Source organism: Zootermopsis nevadensis, unplaced genomic scaffold (assembly GCF_977971745.1).
Source record: "Zootermopsis nevadensis isolate Lab colony 2312 unplaced genomic scaffold, Znev_1.0 Znev_ptg000001l, whole genome shotgun sequence".
In the NCBI taxonomy this organism is placed as follows: Eukaryota; Metazoa; Arthropoda; class Insecta; order Blattodea; family Termopsidae; genus Zootermopsis; species Zootermopsis nevadensis.
This window is the reverse complement of record NW_028259133.1, coordinates 10,232,075-10,250,190: the sequence shown is the minus strand read 5'-3', so window position 1 is coordinate 10,250,190 and position 18,116 is coordinate 10,232,075. Positions and strand designations below refer to the sequence as shown.

At 36.9% G+C, this 18,116-nt stretch overlaps 1 protein-coding gene and 1 long non-coding RNA gene across 7 annotated transcripts in view; one reads left to right on the top strand and one right to left on the bottom strand.

Moving 5' to 3' along the window:
* LOC110829915 (uncharacterized) overlaps positions 1-18,116 on the top strand; it is a 588,956-nt gene that overhangs the window by 302,322 nt on the left and 268,518 nt on the right. The window lies entirely within an intron of this gene.
* The window catches only part of Scr (homeobox sex combs reduced), an 86,192-nt gene that overhangs the window by 65,704 nt on the left and 2,372 nt on the right, over positions 1-18,116 (bottom strand). For all 3 annotated transcript variants that reach the window (XM_087342612.1, XM_087342606.1, XM_087342614.1), the window contains exon 2: positions 15,486-17,950. In XM_087342612.1, coding sequence (XP_087198738.1) covers positions 15,486-16,410 — 925 coding nt within the window. In that variant the 5' untranslated portion in view covers positions 16,411-17,950. The remainder of the gene's footprint in view (positions 1-15,485; positions 17,951-18,116) is intronic.

Sequence of the window (18,116 nt, the reverse complement as noted above, 5' to 3'; positions counted from 1 at the left end):
ACACTCCAGTACAATAACACAAGTTACTTCTACTTCTGAATGCATATTCTTATGATTATAAAATTTATTATTAATATTGATAGCGCAGGCAAGTAACTTGCTGCTGTTGGCAAACATTTTAATTAAGGAACTGAACTAAATTGAACAAAATCCTCATTATCTCTTATTGTTCTTTAAAAGACAAAGATTCGGATTCACGATTAACTTATGACACGCTGAACGTCGGCTCCAGTCTTAAAAGGGACAAAACAGAAAAAGTGATAACTGAGTACTAATTGTGGAAGTGGTAGTAATATTAGTAGCAGTAACAGCAGTAACAGGAAGAAATATTTAAATATTAACTGTAATTGTGTTTGTGTTCAAAAATATCCTCAGGCCTTTAGCTGTAAAAGTAATTTCATGTGGTGATGAAGCCGACCCCCTACTGTGAAACAAACTCCTCGCTGTTTCAGTTTCAGTTCTGAAGTAGGACAGAGCAGAAAGGCAAATCTTTGATATCCAAAGAAGAAGAATGTGAGTGTGGTAAGAGATGATAATAAACGTAGGCCTCTAATTCAAACCTGGCTTAATATTTGCCCACAACAGTTTACTTTAATTAAAATAAAACCCAGTGATTTGCATACGTTTAATACTCCGTTAACTTCTCAAACGAGAAATATTGATTGAGAGTGCTTGGGAACAGAATACTGCGAAGAATATTTGAAGCAGACAGGAAGAAATTGATAGCAGGATGGATAAAATTTTGTAAGGATTATTTTAGTAACTGTAGACTTATTCTTCTCAAACTGTTATTAGGGTGGTATAACCAAGTATAATAAGATGGACGAGGCACGTATGGGACAGATAGGAAATTTATACAGAATTTTAGACAGGAAATCTGTACTGAAGAGACCACATTAAACACCTAGCATTCGGGGAGAAAGTAACATACAATTTATTTTTTAGAAATAGATTTCTAGTATGTATTAGATTTATTTGGTTGAGTATAGGTCTTGTCAACATGGTAATGAACCTTAGGGTTCCATACAAGGCGAGGAATTAATTAATCATGTAGGCACAAACTTAAGCGTTAACACTGAATTGAAGACTAATAAAGGCCAGTACTATACAGGATAATTTGTAGCAAGAAAATAGTTATTAATTGCTTTCACGAAATAACAAGAACAAGATTACAATGCACAGTTCATATGTCACTAATATTAGCACAGTTATTAAATGTTAAACAATGTTTCATTTTGTGTTATCAGATAATAATTGATTTGTTACCACCTAACGTTTCTAAACAAAATATTTTAATGCGATTAAAAATGTTTAATGGGCTTCAGTACAACTTTTATAAAATTGGTGTACTTAAGAAGTAAAATTCTGAAAGTACATACTAAAACAATTAAAAGACGCTACGTAGAGACTATAAAATATTATATCCTGTGTTGTGAAAGTTTTACATTGCCTCATGTCCGTAAGTCAATAAATTAAATAACACACCAAGAAAGTAGTTTTGCCTTAGCTACAAGAAGCTCACATTCTTTTGTTGTACATTGTAGTGTGTTAGAATATCTTCAAAGGATGGCCGACTGTCTTCTGTATTCTAATGACTTGTTTTTTCTCTGACAAATAAAGTAGGAAAATATTCTACTCCTACAAACGTTTTGAAACTTTTGTTCTTTAACATAAGATTCAGGGTAACTGAATACAAAGATACGAAATTGTTTAAATTGTGTAGATATTAATGTTCTATAACTGGAGGTGTGTTACTATGCACGATAGTATTATATTTCAAACTAATAACAATGAAGCATCCATGAGTGAGTACCTGGCACACGCAGGATACTGAAGTGTTTGTTATCCTTAAAGCGCTTCTAGAATTCTTTGTGGAATTGCTTTCTAAAATGTATATTAAACCAAAACTCCTTGCAGCGAAAACCATATTCATGTTTTCATTGTTTAAATATGCAAGAATTAAAGTGTTTTATTGTTTATATGTGAATCTTTCTGTTCTATAGGAGCAGAAGTACTATTTTAATTACACCAGTTTCTACTCATGTACACATTAGCGTAGTAGCATAATTCTGCATTTATATGGAAAATATAAAATGACAGAAAAATTTAACAATTATAATTTAACATGAAATTTAATGTATTTGTAATATGCTGAAGAGTATCTTTCTTTCAGTTTCGGAAATTGTACTTAGGATTATTTTATTATTCTTCTATTGTTTAAAATAGGCGTATTTCTGATATCTGAAAACTACTCATTATAAAGATCGTTAATGATTTTGCTTTAATTTATTTGAATTGGGATTCTTCTTCATCTTACACGGACTATGCTCTACTACCTATCCTGAATTGTATTTTAGAGACGAAATTATACAGCAGGCCAATAATTCTCTCTAGGTACTCGGATCACAATAGTTAGGGTTTAACTTGTTTGCTCACGTCAAAAAGAACGCATGTTCCTGGTTTGCACAAGCAATAAATTACACGCATTTCGGATCATTAGTATTTTAGGAGTTGCTTGAAAAAAAAACATTAAATTACGACGATTTTGATAAAAAATGTAGGACTGCCAATAACGGCACGAACTAAAAATTTTGTAACAGAATCTAAAGATTCAACATTATTAATGCCAACCCAGTCATTTTGCATGACACCTGAGCCTAGGTCCAGCATCCTTCATCCTCAAGACCTAAGATCAACTTAAAAATTTTAACGCCGAAGCGTGTCTAAATAATATTTAAGAACGCTCATCAAAAGGCCCCCCCATGAAAATTGAGTAGGTATTCCTACACCTTTTCCCAACCTAGCCAAATATCCTACCATTAATAGCTCTATAAATTTCATTCTCCAAACAACATCACAATGAATAAATAAAATAGAATCGACGGGCGAAGCAGTACTGAGATAAGGTGGTAGGCGTATATCGGAAACGGTAGAAGTATGTGATATAAAAGCAGAATACAGAAGATGCCCACGCAGTAATAACTTCATCAGCCTGTTAGACTTTTCCTCCTCTCTGATAAAGCAACGTAACAAAAAACATCAGTATGAATCATGAGTTCTTCAACGGTACTCGACTAACAGCAGAGGTTATACCGGGCTCCATTACGAGTTGGGGGGGGGGGGGAGGAGGAGGAGGAAACAATAGTGGTATTTGCCTGAAGGGACTGACGAAAACCAGGAAAACTTCGGTCACGATTCGAACAGGGCTCGCTCTACCACAATGCAAACCTCTGAGGTGACGCTGCCGTGAAACTGATGTGAACTAAAAGCCTCTCGGAGAGTAATTAAACCAACAAACATGATGGAACGTCAATAAACTAATAATTTGAAGCATAAAGTAAAACAATTAAATGTCATCTTTATTGAAAAGACAATATACCAACACTGAATAATGAAATAATGACAGGTTAATTAATCCAATGTATTGTAATAACAGTACGTAATTATAAAGCTCTTTTTTAATTTAAGAAATGGTTGTGAAACACTGTAGATAATTATCTTATGAAATGTCATATTACGAACTTCCTTTGTCTCATAATCCCAATCGATTAATAATTTATTATATTCCTGGCATCCATCACAAACATAATTAGACTAAATAAAATTTTAATGTTATTACACAATGAATGAAATCAATAACCCGTATTATCGGTTCCTACAAAATACAGAGATACCTCAGACATTTGTTTTTGTTTCTGGGCCAAGTTTTCGAATTGACGGGGCAATATGTGACGCTATTCACACATGAGCGTATCTGGTATACACCAGTCAGTATATTCAAAATCGAAAAGGATCCATACGTTTGTGGCTAACCTAATTTCTTCCTTTCTTATAAAATTCGAAGTTTCTAGGTTCGTAAACCGGCGCAAATACCACTGTGTTCTTATCATTTCTATTACTTTGTGTTTCCTTTTCGCCTTCTTTTTGTAAAGTACTGTCACTTATTTCCCGTATTGTGTTAAATATATTTGGCCTATCACTCCTCTCACCCAAGCGTCTACGTGGCGTATAGTGGGGCAGATTTACATTGTTTTATTGATTTATTTAGAACTGAAATAACTGATTATAACTTTGTAAGTTTCGCTAGATTATTCTGGCCAAGCTGCAACCCTGTACCGAGACAGCTAAACCACTTGAATTACTTTTTCCATTTTTAGTTCAAAGTCGTGTATCAATTGCCGTCCTTGGTCAGGTATGGAGCAGCCACAACTCCCTCCTTTACGATAACCATGGGTAAGCCACAGCAAATCTCGGATTGCTATCATTATCAAGCATAATGGCAGAGGACGATGCTATTGTCGCCCTCCGATACGGCTTGCTCCCTATCCACTCGCATCCTGAGGCCCTGCCAGCCCGCCAGAACTGTGTTATTTATGGAGCACAGAATGAGTCAAACCTTACAGAACTCTTCGTCACATCTTCAACCTCCTCCTGCTTTCTCCCTCTTTTTTTCGCAATTGGCTCTGATGGTTTTTGTTTCACTTTTACTATTCTGAGCTGCTTGTGTCTGTCTCTTGGTCCATCTGTCCTATCATTCAGTTAAAGCCCTGTACGCAATTATGCACACGACATGAAAATGTATGGGGAAGTGGAGATACAGCGCAACGTAATCTTCACCTCGATATTATTTAAAAGCTGTCAGCCTCACGTCCCGACAGCTTTACCCCATTTTGCGCGAAGCTGACCAGTAGATGAGACCACTAATATCTAATGGATACCAAGTTGTGCCTTTGCGGAAGTTTGGATACGGTGACGAAAAAAAATTATTCCGCTGATAGAACCTCGAACGTCAAGGCACTAGCCTAGAAACAATACAGGCTGAGCTTCTCCGGCTGTGTCATTATCCACTCATGCAGGCCAACTTACGTATTATAACTAAGTAAATCCTGTAGCACAATTCTTTCTGGCAAGCTGCTAAATATTCTTTCCCTTTTACAATACCTTCGGTGTTTTTATATATATATATATATATATATACTCTGTCCTATACCAGATGAGACCAGCTCACAGCTCCTTATAAATGCTGTTGTTGTTATCTACCCATCTTTGCCTAGGTCCCCTAAGTGGCCTCTGCCCTTCGCGTTTCAGGGCCAAAATGTGATACGCGTTTCTCGGCTTCTTCGCCGCCACACATTCTTTGATGTTATGATACTAATTCAATGTTGTGGATATTAGGTTACAAGTAAATCACCTCTTTACTATGTAATATCCTCCATTTAATTTCCCCATTGTCCTCCATGTCTTGGTGCTTAAGCAGAAGGACAACTTTACATGCATCTTTACAAATTTCCTCCTGTTTAATATTCAGTATCGTAAGTTTTTCGACAGATCATAAGAGAAATGTTAATTTATAACCATTTCGCTACGTCCTACTTTCACATGTTCTGATATAAATAATAACATTCAGATTCATTGGCTAAAACATGTGTAGGTAGGTCTATTTCTGCAATAAATTTCTTTACAAGTTTTTAGACAATATTCCCATGATGGTTCTTCGGCTAAAAAAAATATTCTCTTTGCACCTCTGCCAAATACACAAAGACTAAGTGTAAGCATAGACTGGTAATGAAATGGTAGTCATCACTGTGTCAGTACATGCCATACCGTATGTAGAACACATTAGTTCTTCCCATCAGTGAGTTTGTATCATTCCGATCTGCGTAGAAGAATTCTTTACGAAATATGCTCACCTGGATGAAGTATACAGATTCGAAGTGACCCGGAATACCCTCACGTTCCACTAATTTATGATCGTGTAAAACCATTTAGGTCCTAATGTTATGTGTTTTTAAAATTCATAGCCTCAGTATAGTGAACTGAATGCTTTGGAGACTGATTTTATCCTTACCCATTGTTTTAAAACAAGCCGGTTGAAACATTATGTTACTTCTTAACAAGAATGTGACTATGAATGCACCTCTTACATGCGTGTAAGAACAAGAATAAAAAAAACATTACAACAAAATGGCAGAATGTTTCCTGTTTATTTATATACTCTGGAAACAGTAGTGGATAAATAATTCGCTATTTGTGTCTGTTACTTATGTCTAAAGTACTTTCAGCAAGCCACCAAGCTAGCCAAGAACCTAAAAGATAGGAATTCGTATAAACCCGTCTTTCATGGACCTCGAATTTTCAGTGTCGTGATTACGACAGCGCGCCACCGGACCCAATCCTGAGCTAGCCTAAATCCACTGCACAAAATATCATTCAGTTTTCTTAATATCCATGTAAATATTATGCTCCAAACTATGTTTCCCTAGCATTCTCGTCCATCAAGTATTTTCTTTTTCGAATGACATTTGCTACTCATTTCTCATCCTCATATGTGCTACATATCCAATTATTATAATTTTTCTTCAATTAATAACCGTAATAATATTTTGCGAAGCTCATTATGCCGTTTTCTTCAAATCACTGTTACTTTTTCCTCGTAAGTACAAATAGTCTTCTCACCGCAGCACGCGTCTCTTAAACACCTACAATCTACGTCCTTCTTGTGGGACAGAAACGGTGTTACGCAAGTGCACGTTCACACACACACATATGGAAACATATGCACATATATATGAGTAAATAAACTTATAGTTAATATTTTATAATTTGTTTTTTAGTCTTTGAATTAAAATTAATGTAATTGAAATGTTAAAATATTTACTCTTACGACCTGTCGTTTTAGAAAATAAAGTGGAAATTATTTGGTTGCTAAAATGCTCTCTGTAACATAATAGAGGCTGTACAAATACACATTATGTTACATTTACGTTTAATCCAAAACATTTTTATCTTAAATTTACATTATCATGTGTGCACCAAAGTTTTTCCATCCTAATTATTTCAAATACAAACATTTTCCAGGAAGCAAAAAAGCGTGTGTTATGCTTATTACTTATCGTCTATCGTGCGTCGATTACAAGTTATGGACTGGCTGTTAAAAATTCAACAGTTTTGGTTATATTTCTACTGTGACCGACTAATATAATCAGTTTACCAGCACGTTACTAGGCACAAATTTTATGTTCTAATAACAACTACTTTAAATTCATGTGCTATTCACACAAACTTATACCTTTGAGCAGATAAAGATTATCAAGGCATTATATAATCAATGTAGTGCCTTCACACAACGCGTGTAACGTTATTTGTCCTTGTATTCATTCTACTGACTTTCAGTAAAAACATTTGCTTGTGTATAATATAGGCTTAATTAACACTTTTGAGTTATTTTCTGCCAACACAATCTGTACAGTTGCATTCTTATTTTTAAGTAAGCTTTTCTTATGTTAAACGCAGATATAAGTATGTTTGATTAATATTATTTCCCAAATGACAGTTATAACTTAAGCTTAATATTATTTCCTTAAGAAGAATCCACTGAAGTTTTAGGCCTATGTCGAAAATACTTTGTCCTATATTGAAAATTAAATAATTCTATTAATTACATCGAAATTGAAATACTTAATTGCAATATGTTTTATTTTGTTTTTTATCCTACTTGTTAGGCAGCTTTAATTTATAAAACTTTTTCATACATTTTTTTAAATATGAATCTTGATGTGGGCTTTCCGTTCGTCTGTGATATTACATCTGTTGATGTTAAAATTATGGTTATAGCTTTCGATTATTACGGTAAAATATGATTAAACTGCGATAACATAGTGCATTTTCAAATTTAGTAGAACTGTCAAAATTTCGTTACGTTCATCAAGTTCGTACACCTTACACTACCGAATCAGATGTGTCAGAAAGAGTGAATTTATCAGGGACCAATAGTACCAAAATGTAGGCCTTCATTTGCCATAAACTTTACAGATTGCAAGAGAATTGTTAGTCATGAAAATTTATACCTTTCATCCAGTGTGTAGATCTACTTGCAATATACGGCGTACGTTCTGAACCCCATGCTTTCTGTTCGTGTTGATATTTATTATGTTGAAAACTTAACAGTACATCATCATTGGGTAATGTATAAAGCAGCCAATAAAGACTGGATATAATCTCAGCCCAATGAAAGAAACACACAAACACTAATAAAAAATGACACCAGTGATTATTTTGCAGCTGGGATGTGTGAAAAAGGGGTGTAGTGGGGTGAGATTTCCCGACCGCAAGAGGAGCAACCACTTCGCGTACTTTAGGATTCTTTCCCCCTAAGTCGTAAATTTTATTCTTCCTTCTCACTCTATCTTTGCACCCATTCCACCTTGTCCTACTCCTTCTTCCTTGTATTGCTTGTGGGATATTATCCTTTACTACTAGTAGCATTTTCTTACCTCTTTCCAAACTCCCCCTCCCCCCCCTCCCCGTTCCCTTCGAAGTATAACCTGTATTTACCACGAAGCCTTTCTTTTCTATGAGAAAAGAGATGGAGAAATGTTCTTTATACACTTCCTTTCCATTACCCTGTTAGCATGAGACAAATCTGATGATTCGCTCAAATTAAAATCAATGAATTACTTAACACCTGTTGTTTCGTGGCGAGTAAATCAGAAATTAGGCCTCTACACTGGACAAAGCAACAGCTGAAGTAGTTTGAATTTATGGCCTTGTAATTTGTTTCACGAAGTGAAATCAAACTACACTCGATTCCTTGACAATCGCAGACTAAATGAAGACAATAAAATGTAATTATATTTTAAGAGATTATTATTTTTATTAGCCCATTACAGGGCTTTGAATTATGACCCCATTTGTCTGAGTGACAAGAACATTTGTCCTACATTCCACAACTGATATCGCAGTACTGCCAACGTTTAGAGTAACAAAATTCTTTGCACATGATTCTTAATTCAGTTTAGTCACAAACTCACTTGGACCTACTACCACAAGTTGACTGAATTTCTAGATTTAAATGTAAAAGAAATTCCTTTAGTGCAAGTAATAAAGAAATAATGCCACTGTTCATGGAACTTTTTTCTTTCAGATCATCTAATCTTTTGCGAATATCGGGATTGTGTAATTATAAACAAAATTTCTTAGCTATTTGAAGACATTTCAAAACATTTCTGTCCGTTCCTTTTATTGTGTGTCGTGTATCTGTAATTTTCAGCCTCAAGAGTGGTCCAAACATAGGACCTGTTATTATTAAAATTATAAATATTAAAAGACTAAGCGCCACAACAGCAAATAAATAAGCAGAAAATATTGTACAATGCAACATTTTCGAACTGTTTCATAAGAAGACTTCTTCGTTGTAGCAACAACATAAAATTAATCTTCCCGTTGGTTAGCACATATTGAGAGTGATACAGTGTGTACTGGGAAATGTAATAACTTATTTTAGCGGGGAGCCAGACCTAGGTGTGTCCCGGCAAGTGACCGCCTCGTTCCCCAGGCATCGCTATATGATCTTCCCCTCTCCCGCCATGAGCCTCTTCTTCATAAATATTATACTGTACCATAACACAATGCCGTGCTTTGATTTATTGCTGTATGCCGCTGTGTGTGTAAACCCCTACATCTACACAGCATTTAGAGAGTAGGAGGTGGAATGTACTGTACCTATGTATTAGGAACCCCTTCTTTGGACCTCCCCAACACGTCATCGGAAAGAATGCTACGCATTTCTAGGCCTCGAAAGCAACTTAACAATCTTCGATTGAACATCTCAATTTCAATATGTCCGGTGTCTTAACTCTAATACCCGTTATTTGTTTCTTCTCCTGTTTCTGCACAGAGCTTAAGTTCGGCTGATAAACCGAGAACACCTCAAGACATATTTTAAAAAGGTTGATCTATAGTTTTGTTATCCTGGAGAAAAATAATTGAACTCTGTAAGAACAAATACAGTGTAAGGTGCTTATGTCGTATCAATTTTGTTCCTGTTTACTCTAACAAAGCTTTAAATTGCTTAGCATATGTAGATTGAACGATACGATTAATAAATAATTAATTGGAAAGTACATATACATAATCAGTAACTATTTTTAACAAATAAATTAAGATTTTAAATATTCTTTAATTTCGTCGCTTTGAGCCAATTTATAAAGGAATTGAACGTTATGTGAATGTAAATACAAGCAATAGAATCATTTTGCTTTGTCTCGTATTTTGTATTTAAATCAATTCAATATTATTAAACACGGCTTATATAACAAATAAAGACGTTTATATTTCTACTTTTTACGTGTTAATCTGTCTTTATCGCAGGCCATAATACAAAATCGATTTATAATTTATAAGCTGTAATAAATGTTTTATGCTAGTTGTTATATATTCGAAGTTATTTACTGTAGCGTCTCAGTCATCTGTACCTGAAATAATTTTAATGAAACTGCTATATCATCATGAATGTAACTTAAAATTTTAGAATTACCTGCTAAGTTTATGCTTCTTTTTACACATTTTTCCGTTCCCCCCGTGTGGAGATGTTAGTAGAAACGTCCCCTTGTCCATTAAGCCTATACTCTTCTAGACATGATGTCGTGTAGTCTTGAAGGTAATAACCAAAGATAGGGTGGAACGTTCACTACCATATTCCTGTGACGATGGATGTCATACGTTCCTCCAAAACGATGGTAATCACCTACAAGACTGTAGTCGAAAGCTTAACCATCGTCATTACATATTTAGGTAGTTGCTTGATACGTACATTCTGTGCCTTTTGTTGAAACCAAAATACTGTTACGGGGTTCTCAACACTCTATCCTAAGCCAGTTTAATCCATTGCTCATAACATATTTCTTTAAGATTCTTGTATTATATTCTCACCAACACATGCCTCCCCACATGGTCCCCTACCTTCAGCTAAAATATTTAATACATTCCTCATCCTTCCCATGCGTTCTGTATGCCCTGTCCACGTAGTCCTTCATTTCATCACCCTAATAAGCAAATATTTCTTAAAGAGTAACAATTGTTAAGCCAAAACTTGACGTTTTCTGACGATGGTGCGTTGTATGTGTAAAAAACGTTCTTTTGGAAATTATCCATCGTCTAATTTATAAAACTGGAACGTTTCGGAAGCTTGTATCTTTAGGTTCAAAAGGGAGAAGAGGACAGAAAGCCTATCTGTTGGGCCCCTTATTTGAGCTAGCCTCAGACCTGAGGGGGCCCAGGGGGGCCTATAGATGGGTTTTGTCATCCTCCCGCTTTTGTTATCAAAGACAGGCGTAGAATCCAGTTTCCGAAATTATGCAGTTTTATAATTTTATAACTAAGACAATGGCAAAGTCCAACAATTTTATATAAAAATTATTAAGGTTTTCATTATGTGATAGTCTCCATCATCTTGTAACTTCCTCAGAATTTTCTTCATGATCTTTTTGGTTGAGAAAACAAGCTTCTTAGATACTTAATTTACTGTCCGCTAGGTCATATTATCTAAATATAATCATGACTATAATAGACACTCTGTGCTGTGAAAATTATTAACAATATTAATCTACGTTTTGGGGGATCAAATTACGAAATCTGAACACAGCAGCAGCAGATTTGTGATATATTTTACTTAAATGTGATAGGCCTATTAGTATTTAAAACTACTCTTGTAAATAAGACCATGTCCAGTAAGAAAATACTTTTTCGTATTTTTTGTTCCAATCCGTGTTGTAGTGTGCGTCAGTCTACTTTGTTAGAAAACTTTTTTCTTTCTAGCTTACAGACCCAACTGGACGTTCTGTGGTCTCTAATGAGTAGACAAATTGATTGGGAACTGACTGTTTCATACACACAAACGCATTTCGATCCACTTAGCTCCATTGCGTCTCGTACTGAACCCTATGTGTGAGTAGAAGGTCGGAAATTAGCATGCATTATTAATTGTCGTTACACTCACTGGCTGGTTTGTCCTTCTAGTTACTACATTATATAGTACTGACAAAGAGCAAACGAGGACGAGGCTCATGAAATGCAATTTGTTCGTTTTTATTATCCTTCGTACAAATATCAACTCATAAATAACATCATATTTTTTACGGATCGAAATTAATTAGAGGCATATTGATAGAAGATGTACGAAATGGTACGAATGGCATATTAATCGCTACCAGACAGTGGTTTTAACCTTTGAAAATGTAACGCATCTAAGCGGAAGGCGGTAAGAGAAAAACGAGAGGATAGATGAGAGAGTAGTAGGGTTGAGGAACAGCGGAATGGATCGTTCATGGAATGTCCCCCCACATAAATTAAGCTTCAAAACTGAAACTTTGATACAACAGAATATTTTTCGTAATAATACATAAATATCGATAAAAGCTCCTGTAAACTTCTTTATAGATTTCAGAAATAAATCCATTGTTACTATAAATCGAATTGAAACTTTCGAATTTATAAGATAGGCTTATATGAAAATGATTTTATTATAGGCAGTATGCAGATAATGGCAAAAATTAGCGGTAAACTAGATTAATTTATTACGCAATATGTCTAGTTCTGAAATATTTGTTACAATGGAATGTAAGCATGTGGTTCTGAAATTCTTTATAAATTCTAAGCACAAGGCTTCTGATACATAGAACTGTACCAGTATGCAGTTATTTGTTACACGCAATTTGCAAATTTCTCCTACGTACTAAACATTGAAGATTAATTCTGGACTGTGAGTTTGCAGGCCTGTATATAATATATTGTTACAACAATCAGGTTCAACCCACCTGTTATCTTTATTCTGAGACACTTCACATAGCAGTCTTCGAACGAATTTCACACATGAATTACACGTGTATGCAAAAGGTTCTGGAAGGATTTTGAACTAAACACTACACCATATATTTTTTCTATAGCGTTATAAAATTGCATTGGAAATATTGTTTTCTCATAAAAGTATTTGTATAATAGAGTCGATTAGAATTTGTAACAGTTTTAAGTGTGAGAGGTCCACGAAATTTTTATCACATCACGGTTTGGAAACACTGTAAAGTGATGACAGTGCTTCGAAATGCAAGTTCGTCTACACAACATTTAAAACTTCAGTCCGTGATGCAATGAAATCAAAATTCTTCTTTATTACAGATATAATTTTTTTGAATGATGTTTAAGGAAATAATCACTGCATATTCTGACAATCATAATTAAGTCATAAAACTATTCTGCGTAAAAATTCAGAGTTGCTGGTTATTAAAACAGAGGGTCGTACATAGAGTTGCCACAGGGATTTAAAGGGTTAGTTAAGAAATATTTGTAAATGCTGTCGTATCCGAAACCGGTGCTCATAATTCTATAATGACCACAAAATGAAGTCAGAATGTAAGACTTGAGGTTCTCACAGCGGTGAATATGAAGATTTCTGTCTTCTGGGTTATTGCGCTGTGTAGTCTGGTCGATGTTAACCAACGTTTCAGAGGTCATACTGCCTCCGTCATCAGGGCGATGAAATTTCATCGCCCTGATGACGGAGGCAGTATGACCTCTGAAACGTTGGTTAACATCGACCAGACTACACAGCGCAATAACCCAGAAGACAGAAATCTTGAAGTCAGAATATTTATAGCCCTACGTATTTAATCCCGTCAACTCTGTAAAAGAGCGAAGGGGCATATTCCAAAACAATTCTACTAGGTAAATTTATTTAATTTACTTGCTGATTCTTTAACGACACTGTCAGCATCTCACAGATAGTAGTTATGATGATTAATGCATAGCGAATTAAAAATATATGAATGGAAGTGGTCGTGGCTTAATATAAGACAGCCATACTATCCAGGTATTTGCCTGTAAGGTCTAAAGAAAACCTCATTGATGATAGCCAGTATCCAGGTAGATTCTTGTATTTGGGACCTACTGAATGCATAGCAGGAGTTCTAACCTCTAGACCGCCAGTTCTCCCCTAAACAATAAAAACGTAGTTGTCAGAACTAAGATATTGAGAGGGTCTTTGTGAATAGAAAAACTGAAGCAATTTTGTTCTGTTGCCCTAATGCCTAAATGGGCTCGAGAAATTTTTGAAATTCTATGTTAGGGTGAGAAATACGGATCGTAATTTGAAAAAGACTGTCTTCTGGGTTGTTACGCCGTGTAGTCTGGTATAAGTTTACAACTGCCGTGATGATGGAGGCAGCAAACACCTCTGAAACGTCGGCACACTTCTACCAGACAACACAGCGCAATAACACAGCAGACAGAGAACCTGAAATCTCATCCAGTTTTTAGTTCGTACTTTTCAAAGCTTATCAAAGAAGGAAAGGTGAAAGGAATGTAGATTGAGAAATTATGAGAAAATAAATAAAATTAAATTAATGTTTCTCTTAATTTTGAATTTGTCAACAATTCAAGGAGCGAATTTATCCTTACAAATTCTGAAATATGTGTCTAAGACTCTGATTCATAATGAAATTCGTCCCCAGCATCCTAAATTACGTTACACCACTGTTTTAAATAACAAGAGCATTGAAGGGTGTGCTCATGTTTTGTGCTACATAAACCTGCCCATCTGGATGACAAATTTTGGCAAGAGAGAAGTATGGAACAGTAGCAGACAGCAGTTTATGGCATGAATACATTAGGTTCTCGTAGACCTGCTAGACTTGCAACGAACGCGTTATTTTTGCTCATGTAACAACAAAACTTATATCAGTTGATAAGGCAGATGAGCCTACTGGGAACGAAAGAAAAAATATATTCACAAATTGCTTGTGACGTTAAGTCAACCGCAGGTCCCCACATGCCTTAGTCTTCATACAATTTCCTAGAAAGACCTGTGTAATTTGGTTGCTGTGTTGTAGACATAATGGAATGGAATGGACAGTAGGATTAGTCGAACAAATTATATTCTGCTTCAGTCACTGTCCAGTTATTTTACAAATCATTATTGTCTACACATTTATGCCAAAATTTCCTAGCGAATTATCTGTACAATAATGAAAATGTACTTGTCTAAGATAAATGTATCGACTTAAAAACCTTTAAAATCTGGAATATATTTAGAGTAAGTTTTGGTATAAATATTGCTAACAAGAATTGACATATCGAATTAGAAGCACATTACCTCATAAATACATCCTTCTGTTAACGTGTGATTTATTGGCAATGTTATGCATTATGTGTAAGATACTAGAAACTGGACATACAAATAATGGTATAAATTGCAGCTGATGAGCACTGTTCTCTGCAGTATAACTCTCGAGTTTAAAAACAGAGTTAGATAAATTTGGTCTTGAATATGAATGGCAAAATAGTAAATCTGTTTTATAATTACTCAAATTAACACAAAGATAATCGACAAACGGATAGACAAAGTTCTGTTGGTTCAGCGTCTTATAACTTATGGTTTATGTACGTGTTCAGAATTTAATAGCCGCCCCAAATATTTTTACGAAAATTGCGAAGTCTTTTCTGTTCCCAGCCACAGTTAAAACTAACACATGCACGCACAAATACCTAACAACTATATTCAATAAACGAAAATGTAATATTTTTCCATAATCTACGAGTGCATAAATCCTAACTCACATAATCTTTGGAAATCGGTTGATAACTACAACAGACACAATCAAATGCTACTGGCAAAATAAGAAACTTAAAGTGCTTTAAGAAGTTAATGGACTTACTCTGTCCGAGGTGCACCCTTTTCATCCAGGGGTAGATCTGCGGAGGATTGTTAGACGTTGACCCTCCTCCTTGCTTGCTGTTGTTATTTGTCGATCCCGTCGTGCTAGAAGTAGAAGAAGTTGAAGATGCAGGCGACGAGGAACTTTGAGAAACAGCCGATGACGCCGTCGTAGACCCAGTGGCCTGCTGCGGGCCCGTGGATGCCGGAGAGGTAGCCGATGACGACCCAGTACCCCTCACGGCGGTTCCAGACGTGCTGTTCACACTCGAAGCAGAAGCCGGTGAAGTTACTGTCGATTTCCCTCCAGACACGTTGGGGTTGGAGCTCTGCTGAGCCGCCGATATCGGCGGGCTACTTCTTTGAGGTCCTGGCCCAGTTGTGCTCAGATCTTGTGGAGAGCTAACCCCTGTGGTAGACGTTGAGTCCGCGTACTTACAGCTGCTATTACTCGCGACCGAGTTGTTATTGAGAAGAGATCCACCAGGTGTTGTAACCACCCCTAGCGGAGGGGTGACGGCACCAGGACTCGCATTGCTTGCGCTGTGATGATGAGAGTGCTGTTGGAGATGAGACACAGTTGCACCACCCCCAAGCCTCTGAGGGTGGGATGAATGCAGCTGGGTGTAGTCCACCATTGAGGCTGCACCACCTCCATTCTGCATGTGTTGAGATGCTGCCACGTTGCTGGCAGCGTAGGGATGTTGAGGGTAGTGTTGGGTATGGTGACCGGAAACTTGCTGAGGCGAATAGCAGGTGGGTGGGTACGAGACGGTCGCACCAGCATTGGGGTTGTAGTAGTCTGGAGCCTGCCCCTGACCGGGTGCAGGGTGTTGGGCACTCACCGGGGAAGCGCCTGGTCTTTGGGCTTGACCCTGGTTCGCGTAACAAGACGCCAAAGAATTTACGAACTGGTAAGAACTCATTGTGTCACGCGTAAGTTTTTTTTTTTTAAATTGCTTACAAGAACTTTCTCGGTGTTTATTCTTGCAGGGAAAGCGATAAAGTTAAAGATATAAGTCACGACAATTTTTCATTCAACACACAGAAAAGCAATTAAATGTCTTTACTTCAGATACGAACCACAAACAAATATCACGCGTAGGAACTATTGTGGGGAATAATTATTTTATGTTCGTACGAATTAGCCGCAGTTATTAACAGTACGTCTCTTTATCAAGTGTAGGATCAAAATCGGACTAAAGCACAACACTCACATTTACGTAGCAGCAGTAACATATGGACCAACGTTTACGATTCTGGTAAGTTTGTTGACCGACAAACCAATAAAATACTATTGCTTAATTAGTAACAACAGACTAACGAAGTTCAACTCGGCGATGAATCTTTTAATAGAGCAGACTTACGATCATCTTCACTAAATCACCGCAGTACATCGAGTCCATTTTGATATAAATTGTCTATTCATTCATGTTAAATACTTTTAAAAGCCACTTTATAAGTGCATAGTTAAAAACAAATAAGCACACGCACGCTGTACGATAAAAGCAGTAGACGCTGTTCCTCCACGACTTTTCTTCAACGTAGCAGGACCACGTGGCTCGTAAAGATGTCTTCGTGTAGTTTATGAGCTGCAATTACTGTCAAGTGGTTTCGGTATAAATTGCAGCATTGCTCTTTACTGATGACAATCATGTTTATGATAGGTCTTTTGTATATATATCTCTTAAAAGGGATTGTTGAAGAGGAGGACCTACCGAGTTGTTCTGGCCAACCACTGGCCGCAACGTTCCAACAAGCACTGAGCCGCTATGTCTTCCCGAATCACGTGTTTTATATGATGACAACTGGAAGAGCACTGCTGAAAAAGTTTTGAGGGAGAGAGGAGAGCGCAGAGAGGTGATGTCTGTCTCTCTTTACGTCGTTCCGTCCCTACGCTTTGCAACATCAAGCAGATAACCAGAACTTGTATGTCCGCCTCGGTTGATGTTGATGTTGCTACTGTTACCGATCGTCTGCTGTTTCTGACAAAATCCCTTTTCTCACTTTGACACTTCTCTGTCTCCGTCGCTCAATATGGTGACTTATGTGAACTCGCTGAAATTTTCACTGCTACCAACCACCAGTGTCTGTCAGGCCACGCGGGGGAAAGAGTATGTACACACTGACATGTAGTTCGGGTCGTAGTCTCACACAAACCACCCTCAAGTTAAACTCAGGAAAAAAAAACCGTGAGGGGCTTGGGGGGGTGTCTAGCTTTCCACCACCACCACCATGACTACTAGTAGTTTACCACGCCGTCGCCAAATGATGACGAGGACACGCGCCCTGTCTAATGCCCGAGATTGTTCCAGTAGCTTCGCTGTTGACGTGGATACCACCGACAATTGTTTGAGGACATCACGGCCGCTCGCACCAGTTTCGCCGTTTTGGTTGAAAACCCAACCACCAATCCCCGTGGTCCGTCAAACTTTGATTGGGTACTTGCAGTTGGATTCTTCAACCCTGTTGTCGATGTGAGAGGGAACAGAATGTTAGACAGAGACAGAGGTGCAAAAAGGAGAGGGTGGGGAGAGGGGTATAGCAGGGAGGAGAAGAGAGAGATGGAGGGTTAATGGAGAGAGAATTTCAGAAAGGGAGGAATGGGGAGGGGAATATGGGAGGAGGTTTC